Raw genomic sequence first — 17822 nt, forward strand, 5'->3', positions numbered from 1 at the left:
CTTTGTTGGGTTCACTCATCAAACAGAACATGATGAAAGTAGTCCCGCTGGTAGAAAAGGCTTCTCCACACAGAAAACCTAATATAAGCGGAGAGAGATCAGTTCATCGGGGATTCCCCCATCATATCACAACACAGAGAGGCCGCCGCCTAGGGTTCCTTACTCACGCTGCCATTTTCACTCTACCGCCATTTTCACAACATTCCCTCATTAGAACTAGCAATAAATATTTTACCTACAGTCCAGGATTTGTAATAGACAATATTGTTGCAACGGGTTACACTACAATTTCTTTATTGTTTATTTCTCAATTTATTTAGATTGTTTCATTTCCATTTCTCTATGTGCATGTGTTCAATTCTTATTCATGAGTAGTTGATTTAGTTCTTAAGATTAGGGGATCCAAATATAAGGTTATGTGATGAATATCAGGGATCCGCTGGAATGTTGATACAAATGCAAGATGATCCTTCTCCGTGAGGGATGTGCGATCGTTGACTGCACATTCCCTTAGCCCTAGTGGTCTTGAAGGAAGGCACCATTAGGTATGATGGGGATGATAGGCTGCAGAGTGATATGCTCAACCTTGATTACTCGCATCACTAATGGGGGGGGTAGAGACCCACATGTTAATGTTATAGCCCTAAGCTTTCCCATTAAATCACTTGCAAAGACCAGGCTACAACCAGCAAGTTAGGGTTATGAGGAGATGCAAGTCCCGGAAAAGGATCCATCTCATCTTAGGCTTCTCCCTCATATTGATAATATTGATATCACAGTGGTATCCATTGAATTCATACTCTCTAATCTCTATAGAAGGGTGAACCAAAGTTTCGAGAATATCCTTTGTACATTTGATCTCTGCTATTTAATTTCAACATATTTTATCCATGCGATTTATTTTATAGCATTTATTGTCTTATTTAATTATGGGTATTTCCATTTTCTTGCAGCTACACAAATCAAAGATAGTTACTTCATTAGAAAACAACACAAACATATTCTATTATATTCACAGGAACTTTCTATTCCTTGTAGATACTATACTCTTACTCATTCTAAATAACCTATTAACAGTGGCATGTGCACTTGCAGGGCTTTCAGCCATCGGATAGTAACTAACACACTTGTGCGAGTCATGCATCATGTACTAGATTGTGAACATGAGATTAATACCAATCTGATCATGTGGGTCATGAGCATGCACAGCCAATCCTATAAAATAAACATAGCTCCTCCGTCATCTGCTATTCCTGAGGAAAACATGTATATACAAACAAAATTCCAATATAGTCATTCTCAATTAATTCCTCCATTGTATTCCAGTACAATCGATCTCGGCACATCGAGTACCAATTCCTCGAGTAAAATCCCACATCAGTTATTTCTCGTCACATGCATCAATTATATGAATATTTCCCCATCGAGTTAAATAGACAATGATCATATAAATAAGGGGCATTTACAAATACCTCTCTAGTTTTTTATTTTTTATAAGGATGTCACTCGAATGACAGTTTTAATAGTATTTTTTAATTTTCTAGTGGCAAGCTTGCAATAACATAAAAGTAGTGATTTCTTTGCAATTATCCTTATAAATAAATATTGAAAGCCATATAAAAGTCCAACACCTACCAATTCTTTTCTCCAAGTTTTTTTTGTTTGCAGCAGCTGCATGATGCAAACATCAAGATGTCCATCAACAATCATGGTCTCCTTTACCACATGAGGTTGGGCAATCAGAACAAGAGGAACGCCTGAGCCCCAAAACGAAAAGAAACAGAAGTTGACAATTTCAGAGAGGCGTAGTCCATCCATACTCCTTCCATGCAGCACGACTGCACAAGCCGGGAAGAAAAAGATGAAGCCGAGCATTTGCCACAAGCCAAACCATTCCATTTAGTCAGATACGCATATCATATCGCCTAAAAGTTTTACAGTGCTTGGAAGGTACCTCGGGACCTCTTTTCTAAAATATGTTATCGGTCTACAACTTAATCATTTAATTTGTACTGAGATCACCATTTTATAGTACCGGCCGACAACTTAAGTACATTTTAATAGGTATCTTTTATTCTTAGCATTGAACTTGAACAAATGAACGGCCATCGTAAATCATAATTCTAATGTTGGCTTTTTTTTCATCAGGATCGAATAACCACGAAAAATATAAACACACAAAAGAACGACGAGATTTTTCTCAACACACATTACTACTTTATTTCTCACGCATACACACTTTATAATTTACGAACATAACTCTTTTCTGTTGACACCTCTCACTTCTCTAGAACACATTATATGATGCCTCCCTCCCTTTATTATATAGGGATCAAATAATAGACTCCTAATCCTACTCCAATACAATTCTATTTCTACTAGAACTCTAATCATACTTTAACTCTCTACTTTAACGTAAACTCACCTACATACCAAAACTAAATCTACCATAAAACAAGATTAATTTTCAACATCTAAGCATAGTAACACGTCGAACTGTGTAGTTCAGACTTCAAGCCACACCTGACAATGGCACGGGCTGGGATAGCTAGTCGATGACGATGGGGCTGGACGATGTGTACCCGCCAGCCTTCTCCCGGATCGCCGCGGGGATGTCGTCGCGGAGGACTTGCACCCTGAACGTGACGGCCTCGGCGGCGCCGTCGACCAGCTCGAAGACGCACCCGTCGCCGAGCCTCAGGCCGTTGTCCAGCGCGAAGCTCCGCCACCCGGCCTCCAGGCGCTGGATCTGGCGCCCGCCGGTGAACCGCATCTCCCACGACCGGCCACTCCAGGTCAGTGTCGCCGGTACCGTGCTCGACGGGAGGAACGGCGCAAGCGACTTTGGAACCACCTGTTCAGTGTTCACGCACAAGATGGTACACGCATATAAACTTGAGCGGTTCATTCAACAAGCTTGTTTCATCAGATTGGGCTTAATTTGATGTCTAATTCAGTAGTGTGCGGCCGAGAATCTTTGATTTGTGCAAGAAAGTAATACTGATGACACTAGCAAGAATGCGTAAACAGAGGCTTCTACATGACATCAATTCTGAAGTAAGGAACAAATGTCAGGAATGAAAATACACTTTTTCATATGCAAATTCAGCTGTCTGAGATCTAGGTTACAAACTACTGGTTTCCGACAATTCATACTTCATACACTACCAACTTGCTCAAGCATCAGTTCCTCGTATAGGCTTTCTAAAGAATAGGATAGAATGCTTACGGCTTTGTGCATCCTTTGTTGATGCAGCGGTTGGGATGATTCTATTCCATTATCTAAAAAAAGGATACAATGCTTAGTTTAAGCTAATGAAAATTTATGATGCTGCATACATTGTTCAATAGACTTTCAGAAACGCTCGCAATATACTCCGTGTGGAGGGATTAAACGTAAATTTTATATTCCACCAGAGACGATCAAAACTATGAGACCTAACAATGTTGAGGTAAATGTCAATCTTTGCAGAACAAGGTTATGACTTTCAATGTTCTCCAAAAAAGACCGAGTGTCAGAAGATTTTCTAGCCTTATTCAGAATGTAGCAATTCTTTTTTTCTTTTTTATGTTCAGCAATCTTCTCTATGAAATGCGCCATCTTAGGCTGGTACAACAGCCATCAGTCATGTACGACATGTTGACATGCACCTAACAGCAGACTAGTGCCTTAGGAAATGTGCCAAATTTCCTTTCCAAGAACAGAGTATGAGTAGCAGTATACCACTTGAAACGGCGGCTGAACATGGGACTTGCGGATGATGCATGTGAAGTATGGCTTCCCCAGGAGAGGGAGGATCCTTGGCTGAATCCTCTCCACGCACGGCTTCTCCGACACCGATCGCAGATCAGGTCGTTCTGAAGGGCTAACAGCAGCATCACCACTCTTCTCTGCAGAGTTCACCACTGCTTTACCCTTCGTACCTGCTTTTCAAGCAATTGGAAGAGTGCTCTAAGTTAAACAAGAACAGGAACAAAAAGATGCAGAATGCAGAGCGTATCAAAGACATCCCCGGGATACCTGCAATGCTGAGTGATCCCCGAGAGGAGAGGTTTGCGGTGCTAGAATCACTTGCCATTGACTCTATCTGAAGACGACAACAGCGTGCAGAAATCAGGAGTTGGAAACCAACTCGTTTCGAATTAACATATCAGTATATCACCGTTGCTGCAAACATGCATGTTCCTACCATTCTAGATAGGGGAAAACAGAGAAACTACCAGCAGAGACTAGAAGATATCTTCCTCACCTTTCCAGGTCAGTTTATGTGAGATTGCACAGCGAATGTGCAATATTGGCAATATAACAAATCAAGGACCAAGGCCCAAGAATTTAGACACGAGCATGCATCGATGCAGAGCTACCACAAAGAGTGAAGGGCTCGAAAAGGTCTGGAGATCAACGAGGCACACCAAATCTTGCAGCAGAGCAAAAATGACGGTAAGAACAGAGATCGGGAGCGGTGGATTCTTACCTTTCCTGAAGGAGGAAGAGGACGGCTGGATGGAGAAGAAACCCAAGACTGCTGCCACTGCGCAGTGGCAGCTGGCCGCAGTATCGTAGCGATAGTTCGGTACAAACAACTTGCAAACAGACGCTGAAATGGCTATTGCTTGCTTTCTTTTCCTCCTGCTGCACGACTTACGAGATCACAGTGAATCCGTGTTTGGTGGGGTGGGAATGTATCTACCTCGTTTTAGATTATATAATTGCTAAAATTTGACATATGTAAATGGTATGGATGGATTTGCCATGAATTTTTTTAAAAAACTATATATTTAACAAGTTTTATTAAAAATAATGTTAAAATATGTAAATTAAAGACGTGTCGATGTTCTAAATAATATGTAAAAAACGAAGGTAATATATGCTTAACACACGTACTTCGAGGCATCTAGCAAAGGTTAGGCCACTCATAATGATGTTTCTCAGAAGCGAAGTGACAGAGCATTAAATTGTTGCGTAGAAATATGGATTTGAGAAGCTAAGTGGAAAAATGCTTTGATTTGTATGTGATGAGATATTGATACAGTTGATGTGTTTTGAACTTGGTTAGCATGTGTTTGTGGATACTTGTTCTTGTTCTTGTCTAACTCGAGTTAGCGATGTTTGGAATTGGCAAATTCTTCTCTATACGCAGAAAAATTACATACATCGAAAGTTCCGGTGTGAACATCGGATGTTCACCGGAAGTTTCGGTGTGGATAGTGTGTACTCGCCGGACTATTTCTTACAGAGAGCGATTTTTCGAACGAAATTGGAGATCAATACACCGGAAGGTCCGGTGAGTGTGGTGGATACACCGGATGATATCATCGGAGCATTTTCAGTGCTAAAGCAGAAATGAATGCAAACACCGGATGGTCCGGTGATGGACTTTAAGAGCACCAGAGTATTTTCTGCAGAGAGGAGATTTTGCACGCCAAGTTTGATTATGTACACCGGATAGTCCGGTGCTGTAATTGTGAACACCGAACAATACACTCGATCTCTTGTTGCATAGAGGTTACAGCAGGGTGATTCGGTGGATTAGCACACACGGATTATCTGGTGATGAACATGAGATCACTAGAAGCTTTCACCAGATCTTTTCTTGTAGAGAGTAAAATTTTTCTAGAACAGATAGTGTTACACTCATCGGATGGTCCGGTGTTCAGGAGCAGAACATACCGGAACATTCGGTGTTCACGTTTTCTACAGGATGTGCTCTGAGTTAAAATTTTTGATTTTATACTAATTTGGAGATGTTTTGGAGTGTAGAGATATGTGTATATTTGTTTTAAGGTGTGCAGGTAATGGATGCAACTTGACAGTCGATGGCGGATGATCAGGGCTAAGCGGGTGCTTGATGCCGAATGATCAAGTAGGGCTGAACGGAGTCAAGGGTGATCCTAGCTATACACATGAAGATTAAGCAAAATATGAAACAAATAATTAAGATGGCGTGTTGATAAAGTTAAGCGAAGGGGATGTCGGTGCAAATGACAAGGCGGCATGAGGAATCGGGAGCGGGAGAGACTTGTTAGCTGTCAAGATTGCAAGACGGAGGACACGCGTCATCATCGGAGCGCTTGCTTCAGGTGGAAGCAAGTGGCGGCTAGTCACGCTTTGAGAAGCGTGCTAGGATTTTGCAGATTAGCCTCAAAACCGTGGGAGAACTGGAGGAGTACGTGTCACCATCACGAAGCTTGGATCGAGGCGAAGCTAAGTCATAAAGGCATCATGGCTGTCCGATGAATGAAGAAAAAAACTAGACTAAAATGCTCTCGATAGTAGGTAGAAGTGTACTACAAGATAGGAATATTTTAGGAAAAAGCTAGAAAACTTTAGGTCAAATTTTCTAGTCCTATAAATAGAGAGATAGAACTATGAAAGATAATAAACCAGCTATTTGAGTCACTTATGCCAGCCATATGAGAGCATTGTGCTAGGATTTTAGTGGAGATGAAGATAAGTGTTTAGCCTATGTAAGAGGTGAGAGTTTTAAGAGGATAATCTTTGTAATTCGCTTAAAAAATAGGGATGACCTCTTTGAGTAATGAAATTTATTTTGTTTCATATGCTTAAATTCCCCTCCTTCTATTTTTCTTCTCTTGGTTCCCTTGCCTTGTGTGCAAGTTTTTCCTTTTCGGTTTTGATTTTCGTTTTGGTTTTTGGACTGAAATTTCAACACCTTGAGAGGTCATTCTTCTTGTTGCTAGAGGCATAAAATTTGCATACACACGCTTATGTCATGGGGTCTTCAATTCCCTTGCCTCTAGACAATCAACTTGGAGAGTTTAGTTGCTCGGTGTTCTTCTTTTCTAGTTTCTTTGCTAGTTGTCATCTTTCAAATGCTAAGATACATGAATTGATCTTAAATAAAACCTATGGTTCATATACCATCCGTAGAGTCGTATTGCCTCGATTTTCTCGATTTTTGCTTCCACTTGAGTTTTGAGGTGCGTTGGGTGATCCAAATAGAAGAAGGCCATCGATTTCATAAGAAATTTGTTGAGACGCCTATTCATCCTCCTCTAGTTGCCACTCTCGTTCCTACAAGATTCTGATGTATAGTGTTTACATGTGATATTTATATGAATTTTCATGGCCGATTTTGCACCCCGACTCTTGGGTTGCGACTGTCAATATGGAATCATGGTGACGAGAACAAGGATTTTCCAAGCAGAGTTGATGAATGAGTTGGCCACCCTTAACTGCTCGCATGAGTTTTGTCCGTATAGATCATATATATAGGTTGAGGGGAAGTAGATTAAACGGAATCATATTTGTTGAAAAGAAGAATGTTTGGTTGGTTGTATATGTGTGGACAAGTTGATCTGAGTATTTATTTGGTTGACTGAGTATGAGACCGTATGAACGGATGCAAGAGTTGAGATTATTATTGATTGTTCGCATGAAGGTGATTTGTGACAGTAACAAGTGGACCTGTGTATATGAGCTAATACAGAAGCCTTCATACACCGGACTAGGCTATGGAGGAAAGATTGCGGACGTACATTTGCATCTGCTGGTGCCGTGGGTTAATCCTAGATAATGATTCCGGGGTGTACCGATCAACGGGCGCGTGATGACGCTTACGATGTGATGAACTCAAGAACATCAGGGGTTATCCAGGTTCAGGCCTCCCGAAGGATAACAGCGCTACGTCCTATGTATTTTGTTATGAGTATTTGTAAACTGGTTATAGATGAGTTCCTCCTCCAAATCTAGACTTGTTCATTCCCTTTATATACAAGAGAAGGAGAACTTACAAATAGGTTCCTTTCAGTAGATCCATACCTAGCTAGATATCCCTTTCTCAGTCCATCACCACAAGGAGCATGCGCGCTGCACCTTGCGTCGGTGGCACTACAGGGCCCATCCCGTCCTCTTGGATGCCTCCACTTTAACTTTACCTTGGTATCCCTGCTTGTCCCCTTGCTGTGAGCCGCAAGCTTATCTACCGAGCCATTATGTCCCAGCCTTTTGTGAGCCCACCTACAAACTCATCCACTTGCCTGGTTGTTTTACAGACCCTATTGTAGCATCTAGGCCCCTAGGTAAGTGGTAAGAGTTTCGGTGATTAATGACAACCGTATCATTGTGACTAACATATGTGTTTTGAACGGTATCAAAGAAAAAGAAAAACTTAGTTCACAATGATGCTTTGATTCTCTTGGCCCTTTAAGCGCTTATATGGACGATCAAAGGACATGTGCATGAAAATTAAGGATCTTCTAGTTCTAAGTGTCACAAGGAGATGAAGGACACTTAGAGTAGTATAGGTTCTATTTCTTTTTAGTCTTTTGACCGTACTATAAAGGGGGTTAAGAGTTGTAGCTTGACCTAGGTGAGTCTAGACATAGTTGATGCATACTTGTGAAGTTCTAGAGCTAGGTAGCTCATACAAGCTTTTGGTTGAGTGTCCAAGAAGTTAGAACTCAAGATTGTTTAAATTGGTTGAATTCAGCGAATATTCAACACACCGGATGATCCTCTGTATGAAGAGTGTACTCACCGGAGTTTACTTTGGTCGAGGTCAGCAAAATTCTCTAGCTTATCCAGTATGGTCCGGCGACAAAATTGTTGTCAGCACCGGAGCAATTTCCTAAGAGTTCTGAGTTGAAAAATTGTTGCAGTCCACGCCGGATGGTCCGGCGTTCGAGTGGTGAGATCGCCGGAGCAATCTTTGCAGTTCAGTCTCGGCTTGATTCTACACGCCGGATGGTCCGGCGTAGTGAAGAGTAAACACCGGATGATTTTATACAGTGAGGTTGCAAACTATCATCTGGCCGGTTTCAATGCGCCGGATGATCCGGCGTTAGTCCGGATGAAACGCCAGAGCTTTAACGGCTAATGGAACAGTTAACGGCTATTCTGTCAGGGATATTAGCACCGGATATTCCAATGTGGAGTATTCACACTGGACCTTCCGGCGTTAAGAAAAATTCTAGGTTGTTAGGCAACGGCTAATTCTTGATCCTTAGCCTATAAATACCCACTCATTTGGTCTCAAAAATTGCTCTTGCGACCCTGTAGCAGCTCATACACTTGGTGTGTCATTTAGAAGCAAGAGAGAGAGCACTTGTGTTTAATTTCAAGTTCTTAGTTGAAGATTAAGGACATCTTTAGTGCTTGGAGAGTAACAAGTGTGCATCTAGCTGTTGTCTAGGCTTTATCTTTGTCAAGTGAAGCTTGAAGCTTGTTACTCTTAGTGGTTGGCAACACCTAGACGGTCTTGGTGATCGAGGGTGTTCTCGCTGAGCTCTTGGAGGACTTGTGGGAGCCCCGGGAAGAGATGATGTACTTGGTTTGATGCCCGCCAATCCGGAGATGGAGAAGGGGCAATCAAGAGGGAGCACTTGAGTCTTGGTGACTCAAGGGGGAGCTACATCCTTGGTGGATGCTCCAACGAGGACTATGGGGAAGTGCCAATTTCTCGAAACCTCGGAAAAAAATTGGTGTTCTCTTCTCCAACTATTTACATTCCCGCATTTTACTTTGAGTATTTTGGTTCTTGCAAGCCTTTCACTTTACCGTTCTCCCTCTTAGTTATCTTGTTTGTTTAGTTGCCTTATCCTAGTTTATATCACGTAGTTGCATTCTCTTTTATCTAGGCTAAGGTTGTCATTTATTTTAGAAAACGGTAGAAGTTTTAATTAGCGTCCAATTCACCCCCCTCTTGGGCAATTTGATCCTTTCAATTGATATCAGAGCATCGTGCTCTTGATAGGCTTAAAATCCTAGAGAAATGGCCCCGGGGAGCGGAAGTAGTGTGCCAAGGTTCGAGGGAAAGAACTTTGCCTATTGAAAAGTCCGCATGGCGAGCTATCTTGAGGCTATTTCCCCCGAGTGTTGGCAAGCCACCTCTGTTGGGTTTGATCAACCTTTTACCGAACAAGAAGTTAGGTGGAATGCTAAGGTAAAGAATGCTATATTTGAGGGAATTAGTGAAGAAGTTTTCTCTAGAGTTAGAAGCAAAGAATTCGCTCATGACATTTGGACCGCTCTTTGTGAAATTCATGAGGGTTCTAGGAGAACTCGTGAGGAAAGATATCATGTGCTTATGAATGCTCTTAATCAATTCAAGATGTTTCCAAATGAATTATGCAATGACATGTATTCTTGTATGAACATGCTTGTGGAAGAAATCAATTCCCTTGAACTCACCCAATTGTCCGATGGAGATATTATTCGTAGGATCTTGATGGTGCTTCCCAAGCCACAATACAACATTGTCATCTCTCTTCTTCATGAAAGGGACATCAATGACATGACCATCACCGATGCCGTGGGAAAGATATGTGCTCATGAGATGTTCTTGTTTGGAGATCATGAGTCATCATCCAAGAAAAACCTTGCTCTCAAAGCAAAGATGGTTGACAACAACAAGAAGAAGATGAAGCTTCCATCATCAAGTGAAAGCGATGAAGATGATATCCTCTACCGATCGCCATATCCCTCGTGGGACCGGTTAGCCAGGACACCCTCTTACTCAATACTTCGACAGTAGCCCCTAAGCTCCCTCGTGGATGTGGTGGTCTAAGCGGTTTGCCGCGTGGTCATGGGTGGACCTGGTCGTACCACTTGGGCCCTAGGTGAACACGAGTTCACCCCAGGAGTGGCCATCGACGTAGTTCACTTTCATGGTGGGCCCATAAAATTGCATCCCGAGGGGAGGTTTTAAACTTCCAGAGAGAGAGAGAGAGAGAGAGAGAGAGAGAGAGAGAGAGAGAGATCATAGGAGAGAGAGACATCTGAGGGAATTTTAGTTCTCCAAGCGCAACCTTTTGAATCACGAGACGACTGGGCTCTGTGTGACAGTTTGGATATCGTGTTATCCCTATAAATTGGAAAGCCAAAGCTTGCCCATTAATCCTTTCGTCATCCCCCAAGCCCTTGTGCTCAGAGCCCATCGTCTGTATCTCCACCCGTGCTCCTGCCGCAACTCCTATGGCACCGTGCACCGGAAAAAGAGCCTGACTTCCCCAAGTCAAGGTGCACCGCTGTGAAACTAAAGCTGATGTACGAGAGTCGCCTGCTCTTGGCCGCGTGTCTTACAGGTACCGCCCTAGGGGGACGTCCAAGCTCCCCGCCAGGTGGAGATCGTAATGTTCACCTCGTTCTTCCTGGCCGGCCTCGTTCCTTTCTTCTCCGAATTCTTCACCACTATCATATCATTCTATGACATTTGCCACCTCCATCTCAACCCATATTCTATCATCATGTTGAACGTCTTCTCTCATTTGTGCGAGAATTTCATTAGGGTTGAGCCATGCCATGACCTTTTTAGGTACTTCTACATGGTCAGGTTATAGACTGAGCCGGCTACCAGAAGCTACGGCTTTCGTCTCCGCGATGGTGTTGCGGGCTCCTACATTAAGATGATCCTCAAGTTGTCGTGGTTGGGCTAGAGGGAGAAATGGTTCTATCTCTCGACCGAAAATTCCTTAGACAACCTCTATGTGTTGGATGCGCCGGCGTGCCTCAACGAGAACTAGGGGAACTTCCCTACATCGACTCCGGAACTGCTGACCCTCGTCACTCGGGTCAAACAGCTTGCGAACACCAGGCTGTCTGGATCAGACATCGTCCGTGACTTCATTAAGCGTCGGTTGTGCCACTCGCAAAGGAGACCACATTAGGCCTATCAGTACACCGGGAGTGATGACGCCACCTGGGAGAGCCTCACAGGTAACACCATAGTCGTCCTCATGGTGCTCATTGCTGGTCATGCGATGTCTTAATATTCCCCTCATCCAGATCTCCCTGATGATGCCATTGACCTGCGGGTCAAATTACTAATGGCGGTGGCCGCGAGGAAAGCTGGCCCTCCGCGCGACGCTCCTCCATTGTGTGATCTCCTTCTGTCAAAGAGGGCTCGGATCAGACTGTTATGCTTGGCATTTTCTCATGATTTCTATCTCCAAATATTCTCTTGGGTCAGGGTTTCACAGTTTGTTTTGCTGCATAATCATCCCAAAGTTGATGTATTGCGTCTGGTAATCGACAATGTTACAGAAGTTGCCTGGGAGATTGATCTTGCTGCTCGCATACCCTCTCCGTTGACCCGACTGGCCGTGGACGTGACCAAACTGCACAAAGTAGGGTAGCTACCACGAGCGGCGCCGGTTAGCTGAGGGTTGGCCAACATCATCCCAGCCAGACTCCTTCCAACAAGGTGCACCCTGACCAGAACCACCCCGACCAGACTCCTTCCGACCAGGTGCGCCTTGACCAAAACCGCCCCGACCAAACTCGCTCCAACCAGGTGCGCTCCGACCAGGTCCACCTCGACCAGACTCGAAGTGGTCAAGCTACCACTGGCCAAGCGTCCACAGAGAAGAGACTGAAGGAGGACTCGTCAACGGCAGAGACATCCAAACATGCACGTGGGACACCGAGCACCAGCGGCTCGTTGGCAAGATTGTCCTCCCCAACCAACCGGTACAGCGGCTTTGCACGGAACAGACTCATGCTCAGGCCTCTGCTGCCTCGGTAAGATCTCTAGTTAGGCATAAGCGCTTCAAGTTTCCTATTCCTTCCTAATTCTGTAATTCTGTTGTTGATGCAGTTCCTCGACCACACCTACGGCCTCGGGCGTAACTCACCCATTGGCACCTCAGCACGATGTTCCAGTTCCCCCGCCTGCAACAGTATCGACATCAGGAGCATTGGTCGTGGCTCCCGTGCCTACGAAGCCGGTCGTGGAACCCTTTCCAGCCTTTGACTTGCTCTCCCTAATTGCCTGCTTCCCAGCCTCTGTCCGCAAGCTAATCGAGGACAAGAAAAGGAGGCAGAGCTCCTGCTTCAGCAAAAGTATGGTGAGCTCCTGTGGGAAAAAGCTGTGCTTGCTGCTGAGCAGTCCTGGTTTAAGGAGGACGAGCGCACCAACCACATCATTCTCCTTTAAGGCGCTGAAGGATCCCTTGGAGAGCCTCGAGTTGGGGGCCATTGAGCCGAAGGACCAAAGCACAGCCCAGGCTCGGGCCTACACTATTAAGGTTCTCTCAAAGAAGTTTTATAAGCTCTCAGGTATTCTGGGGATGAGGGGCGCGAAGGATGCAGCGCAGACGGTGAGGAACGTGACAGGGTACGTTCTATGATGCTACCACAGCTGTAATCCCAACTTCAACTTCGACTTCATTCGGGAGGGGGCTGCAGTCACTAGATCAGAAATGAAGGAGAGGCTGCAGGAGGAGTTCCGAGGGGCGGTGGTTTACGTTGAGTTTGTCTTTCGGGTGGAGGCTATCAAGGAGTAAAGACTGGACTGTAACTTAGGTTTTGTAATATATCTGAATGACGCTTTTAACTTCTTTGATGAGACTACGCCAGCGTTGTAGTCGTAGAATCCCTAAGTTGACCAAGACTCCTCCTCGCTCCGAGCCCTCGTCCACGCCTGTAGATGGAGTGCAACTAGGACTGACTGACCCACCTACCTGCACGGAGCCCCCGACCATGTAGACCGATGACCTTGTTGACCAGCGTAGTCTGGATGTTGTGGCCGAGTGCGAGCTTGGGTTTGCGGCCGAGTGAGAGATCTTGCAGAGTGATCTCAGAGGTGCGCCAATCCTATGACTCTTTAGTCTTGTGTAGTTCTCGGTTGGCCAAGTGAGGCTTAATTAGCTGACTCTGCATGGCTTGTGACTTGTTTCCTTGACCAGCTTATCGGGAGGAGTTGTTCGCGGCACAGAGAGACCTGGAATGGATAACCCGAGATAGCAAACATCGGTGGTTATATTTATACAATCACCTCAGCCTTGCTTGTGCACCCTTCGACTTGCTAATGTGGACCGCCCGCGTTCAGGTTCGCCCCACTCCCGGAGACACCATGACCAGTCACATCGACTGGTTTTTGGCGGCCTCCGAGGAGGTGAGTGGCCTTGAAGACAGACCACGTGTGACGATGGGCAACCACTTGCTAGATGTCAGAACCACCGGCTCTTGTCTTGCCCTAGCCTGTGTCCACGAGCACTTTTTTGGATATTGACCTTATCCCGGCGGTCTCTGAGGGTTTTGGCGGATCCATGATGACCACGGAGGAGCTCCATGACCTCTTCAATTCGTATATGCCCGTAGTCTGCTCTCTTCTTTTGTCTGTTCAGTTTGAACCACTGCCCTATGTTTTTGGGTCCCGTGTGTACTAAATAGACTGTTTAGAAACAGGCCCTAGGAGATGCCTAGATGGTCTCTTTGTAATTAAAGGACCATTCTTCATGTAAATTTCTCTTGTATTCGAGTGGTGAGTAAGTTCGGGGTACTCGCTATTAAGGTTCCTGGCACTTAGGATGACCCTTAGCACAACAAGCCCATTGGGGGTGACCAGCACTCGACCTGATCTAGGACTTATGGCCTCGTGGTCATCATCCCTCGGACGCCCATACCTTCAAAATTGTGCGAACAATTTTGACTCCTACTCAATCTATATGATCGATCGTGTAGAACAAAACTTGTACGATGCATAAAAACAAACTACATATCCTAAAAATTCTATCCCCCGACCATCTCGTCGGCCGAAAAACTACTGACCAGGCGGTCAAGCCTATGAATTAAAAAAAAACTTATAATTTGGTGAGACCGTTCATACCTGGCTTATCCTGCAAAACAGAGTCTGGTTTTTGAATTTGAAAAACTTACAAGCTATGTTCCACGCTCGTCCGAAAGATCCTACAAAATAGAAAACAAACTCGTCTTTGAGTAGCCTTACACATAGAACTCGTGTTCCGCGTGTTTGTGTAATTTGTGGTCATCCTCTGTGGGTAAGTCAATTGTGTCAGATCAGGAAATGTAGACCACTCTGTAGGACCCCTCCCCCTTTGGGAAGAGCCTGTTAGGACATGTCCTATTCTTGGACTCGTCTGAGGTCGAGATCGTCTATGACCAATGTCTGCTCCCGCACCCTGTGGTCGTGGTAGCGCCTGAGGCCCTGTTGGTATCGAGCTGCCCAAATTTTGAGCATGTTTGTGGGACTCTTTGCTCGGGTTTGTATTGTCCTCTCGCCATGGTTCCTGGTCGTCGTGCGAGTAGTTGGTCATTCAAAACGACTGATCGCATTCTCCGACTGGCAAATTGAGTTCCGTTTGTTCGTAATTATGTGTTTTCCATGGCCAAATCGCACTACCCCACTCGTGTGAACTTATTTGCTGTTGTGATAGTGAATTTTCTAATAGGCTTGGCATCGATCCTCTTAGTGAATTTGCCGACTGCCACGAACAGGAATTCAAAATCACCTAGGCTTTTAGGGAATGGTCCCACGATAACAAGCCCCCAGACAGTGAAAGGACAAGAGAATGGTATGGTGGGTGGTCGTGTGAATCTTTTTTCAAAGACTACGACTGGAACAGGTGCGCAAGAAGAGGCTAGATGGGCCAGCTCATCCACTAGGAGGTTGTTCTTGTGAGGGACGTGCTTAACTTCAAAACCGATAAAGTGTCGCTCTAGCTTTCTCACTTCGGAGAGGTATGTTGCATTCGTCTGGTCCGAGCACAGGAAACCATTTGCACTTGGTTTACAGCCAGCAGCGAGTCTCTCATCGCTAGTGGGTATTTTACTCCTCATGCGGATGCTGCTCGTATTCCAGATAACATGTCATCATACCTTGCAACATTGTTTGGTGCTCTAAAAATTTAATTGAAATGTGTACCTGAAGATGTCGCTGGCTTGTAGGGTCGAGATCGCTCCAGCCCCCAGTCCATTCAACGTGAACAGCCTATCGACATGCGAGGTCCTATGCCTATTCATCTCTGGTCATAGAAACCCTCACCGCTCGACGACCAGTACCTCTCCCGTAACTTGTGGGGGTAGCTGAAAAATAGGGCAATCACTTCTCCTCTGGTTGAGGAGTAGTCAGTACAGGATGAGAAAAAGGTCACCTGTTGAGATCCTGGAAGGCTGCCCCCATTGCTAGTATCCGCCGAAAGTGGTCATTCTTTCTATTAGAAACTTGAAGAGTGGAAGACCATTTTTCTTGTCCTCGAGATGACCCTGACTAAAAGGTCACACATTCAATCAGTTTCAGGGTACCCTCTTACCTATTTAGGGATCTTGCCTGGCGCCGGTCTGGTTTTCCTCTGGGTGCGTGGCCTGGGGATCATCACTGGCACCCGAAACATGGGAGCCTCCGTTGCCCCCGCTATATGAACTATCATGCAAACTTCCCGTTGAGCCTCGGAGCCTTCGGACTCCGATTTGGTGTCCCATACTTGGAGCACACCGGGCTCATTGGGTCGTATCCCATGATGAATACCTCACAATGATCGGGGTCCTCGGAACATGACTCAACGGTTGCCGTGGATCTGGCCATGGGTAGCCTAATCTAATCTCCAACACTTACTAAAACGTAGAAATACGCTCCCTACCTGGTGCACCAACTGTCGTGGGTTAATCCCAGACAACGATTTCGAAGTGTACTGGTCGATGGGTGCGTGAATGATGCTTATGGTGTGATGAACTCAAGAAAACCAGGAGTTATCCAAGTTCAGGCCTCCTGAAGGATAACAACTCTATGTCTTGTATATTTTGTTATGAGTGTTTATGAATTGATTACAATGAGTTCCTCCTCCAAATCTAGACCCGTTCATCCCCCTATATACAAGAGAAGAAGAACTTACAAGTGGACCCTTTTCAGTAAACCTATACATAGCTAGATATTCTTTTCTCAGGCCATCACCACACGGAACGTGCACACTGCACCTTGCACTAGTGGTACTATGGGGTCCATCACATCCTCTTAGACACCTCCACTTTTACTTTACCTCGGTAGCCCTGCTTGTCCCCTCGCCTTGAGCCACAAGCTTATCTCCTAAACCATTCTGTCCCAACCTTCTGTGAGCCCGCCTACAAACTCATCCACTTGCCTGGTTGTTCTGCAGACCCTGTCTCATTTGTCGCATGGTGCCAAGTCGGTCCGCAAAACCCCTCTGTAGTATTTAATGCTACGAGACAGGGCACTGCTACCATGACTTTGTTCACTTAAGAAGGTGCCTCGGGAAGAAAAACACTTAAGCAAAAATTAATAAATACGATTAGAAAGATTTGGTATAGACGTCCCACAGGATCACAATATATTGCAAGGAGGCTGCTTGCGCAAGCTCATGCTGGTCGAGCGAGCCTTGATCTGGTTATGCAATGGGCCAGGGTTCAGAAAATATCTCCCCCAGTTACCATATCCTCGTGGGATCTGTTAGCCAGAACGTCCCCTTACTCAATACTATGACAGTTGGGTTATGCTGAAATAGTATACACAAGCAACCAAACACGCTTCTATGTGAAATTATATGCATTCATCAGGCCAAATTCCTCTCTTGCGGGCAACCAATCAACCTACAATATAATATAGGGAGAACTTCCTCACTGCCATTGAAAAAAGTTTATATTCCCTCTCTACCATTGAAAATTTTCATCTTCCTTATTTGACATCCATTTTATCTTTTTCCTCCTTGCCACTTTGTGACACTGCCAGCAGAACTCCTGTCGAAAACACTGCACACGGGTACTGCACATTGATACTGTTTATGGGCACTGTGGCCTTTTATAAAAAATGGTCTTCTATTTCTCCAAAAATTCTAAAACTTTTTGTAAGTGTTCCATAATCCATATGCAAAATATTTTAATTAGATTTACCTAAATATATATATAATTAAAATTAAAATTCTCAAAAAATACTATTTTTATAATTTCTAACCATTGTTAGGATCTCAAATAAAATAATACAATTCTAGAAAAAATTATTAATATTCTTCTTATGCGATAGATTAATGTCTAAAATTATTTCTAACATTACAAAAGAACTCATTTTTTCACCATATAACCTAGGTCTAGAAATAATTTTAAAAATTCG

At 44.5% G+C, this 17822-nt stretch overlaps 1 protein-coding gene across 1 annotated transcript; it reads right to left on the bottom strand.

Moving 5' to 3' along the window:
* Positions 1-2447: 2447 nt before the first annotated feature.
* On the bottom strand, positions 2448-4569 carry LOC133889764 (B3 domain-containing protein Os04g0386900-like). The gene is made up of 4 exons (XM_062330236.1): positions 4476-4569; positions 4022-4088; positions 3725-3924; positions 2448-2854 (listed from the first exon to the last, which is right to left on the bottom strand). The coding sequence occupies exons 2-4, from the start codon at positions 4077-4079 to the stop codon at positions 2549-2551; spliced, it is 564 nt and encodes a 187-aa protein (XP_062186220.1). The 5' UTR covers positions 4080-4088; positions 4476-4569; the 3' UTR covers positions 2448-2548.
* Between the last annotated feature and the right edge of the window lie 13253 nt (positions 4570-17822).

Source organism: Phragmites australis, chromosome 13 (assembly GCF_958298935.1).
Source record: "Phragmites australis chromosome 13, lpPhrAust1.1, whole genome shotgun sequence".
Taxonomy (NCBI): Eukaryota; Viridiplantae; Streptophyta; class Magnoliopsida; order Poales; family Poaceae; genus Phragmites; species Phragmites australis.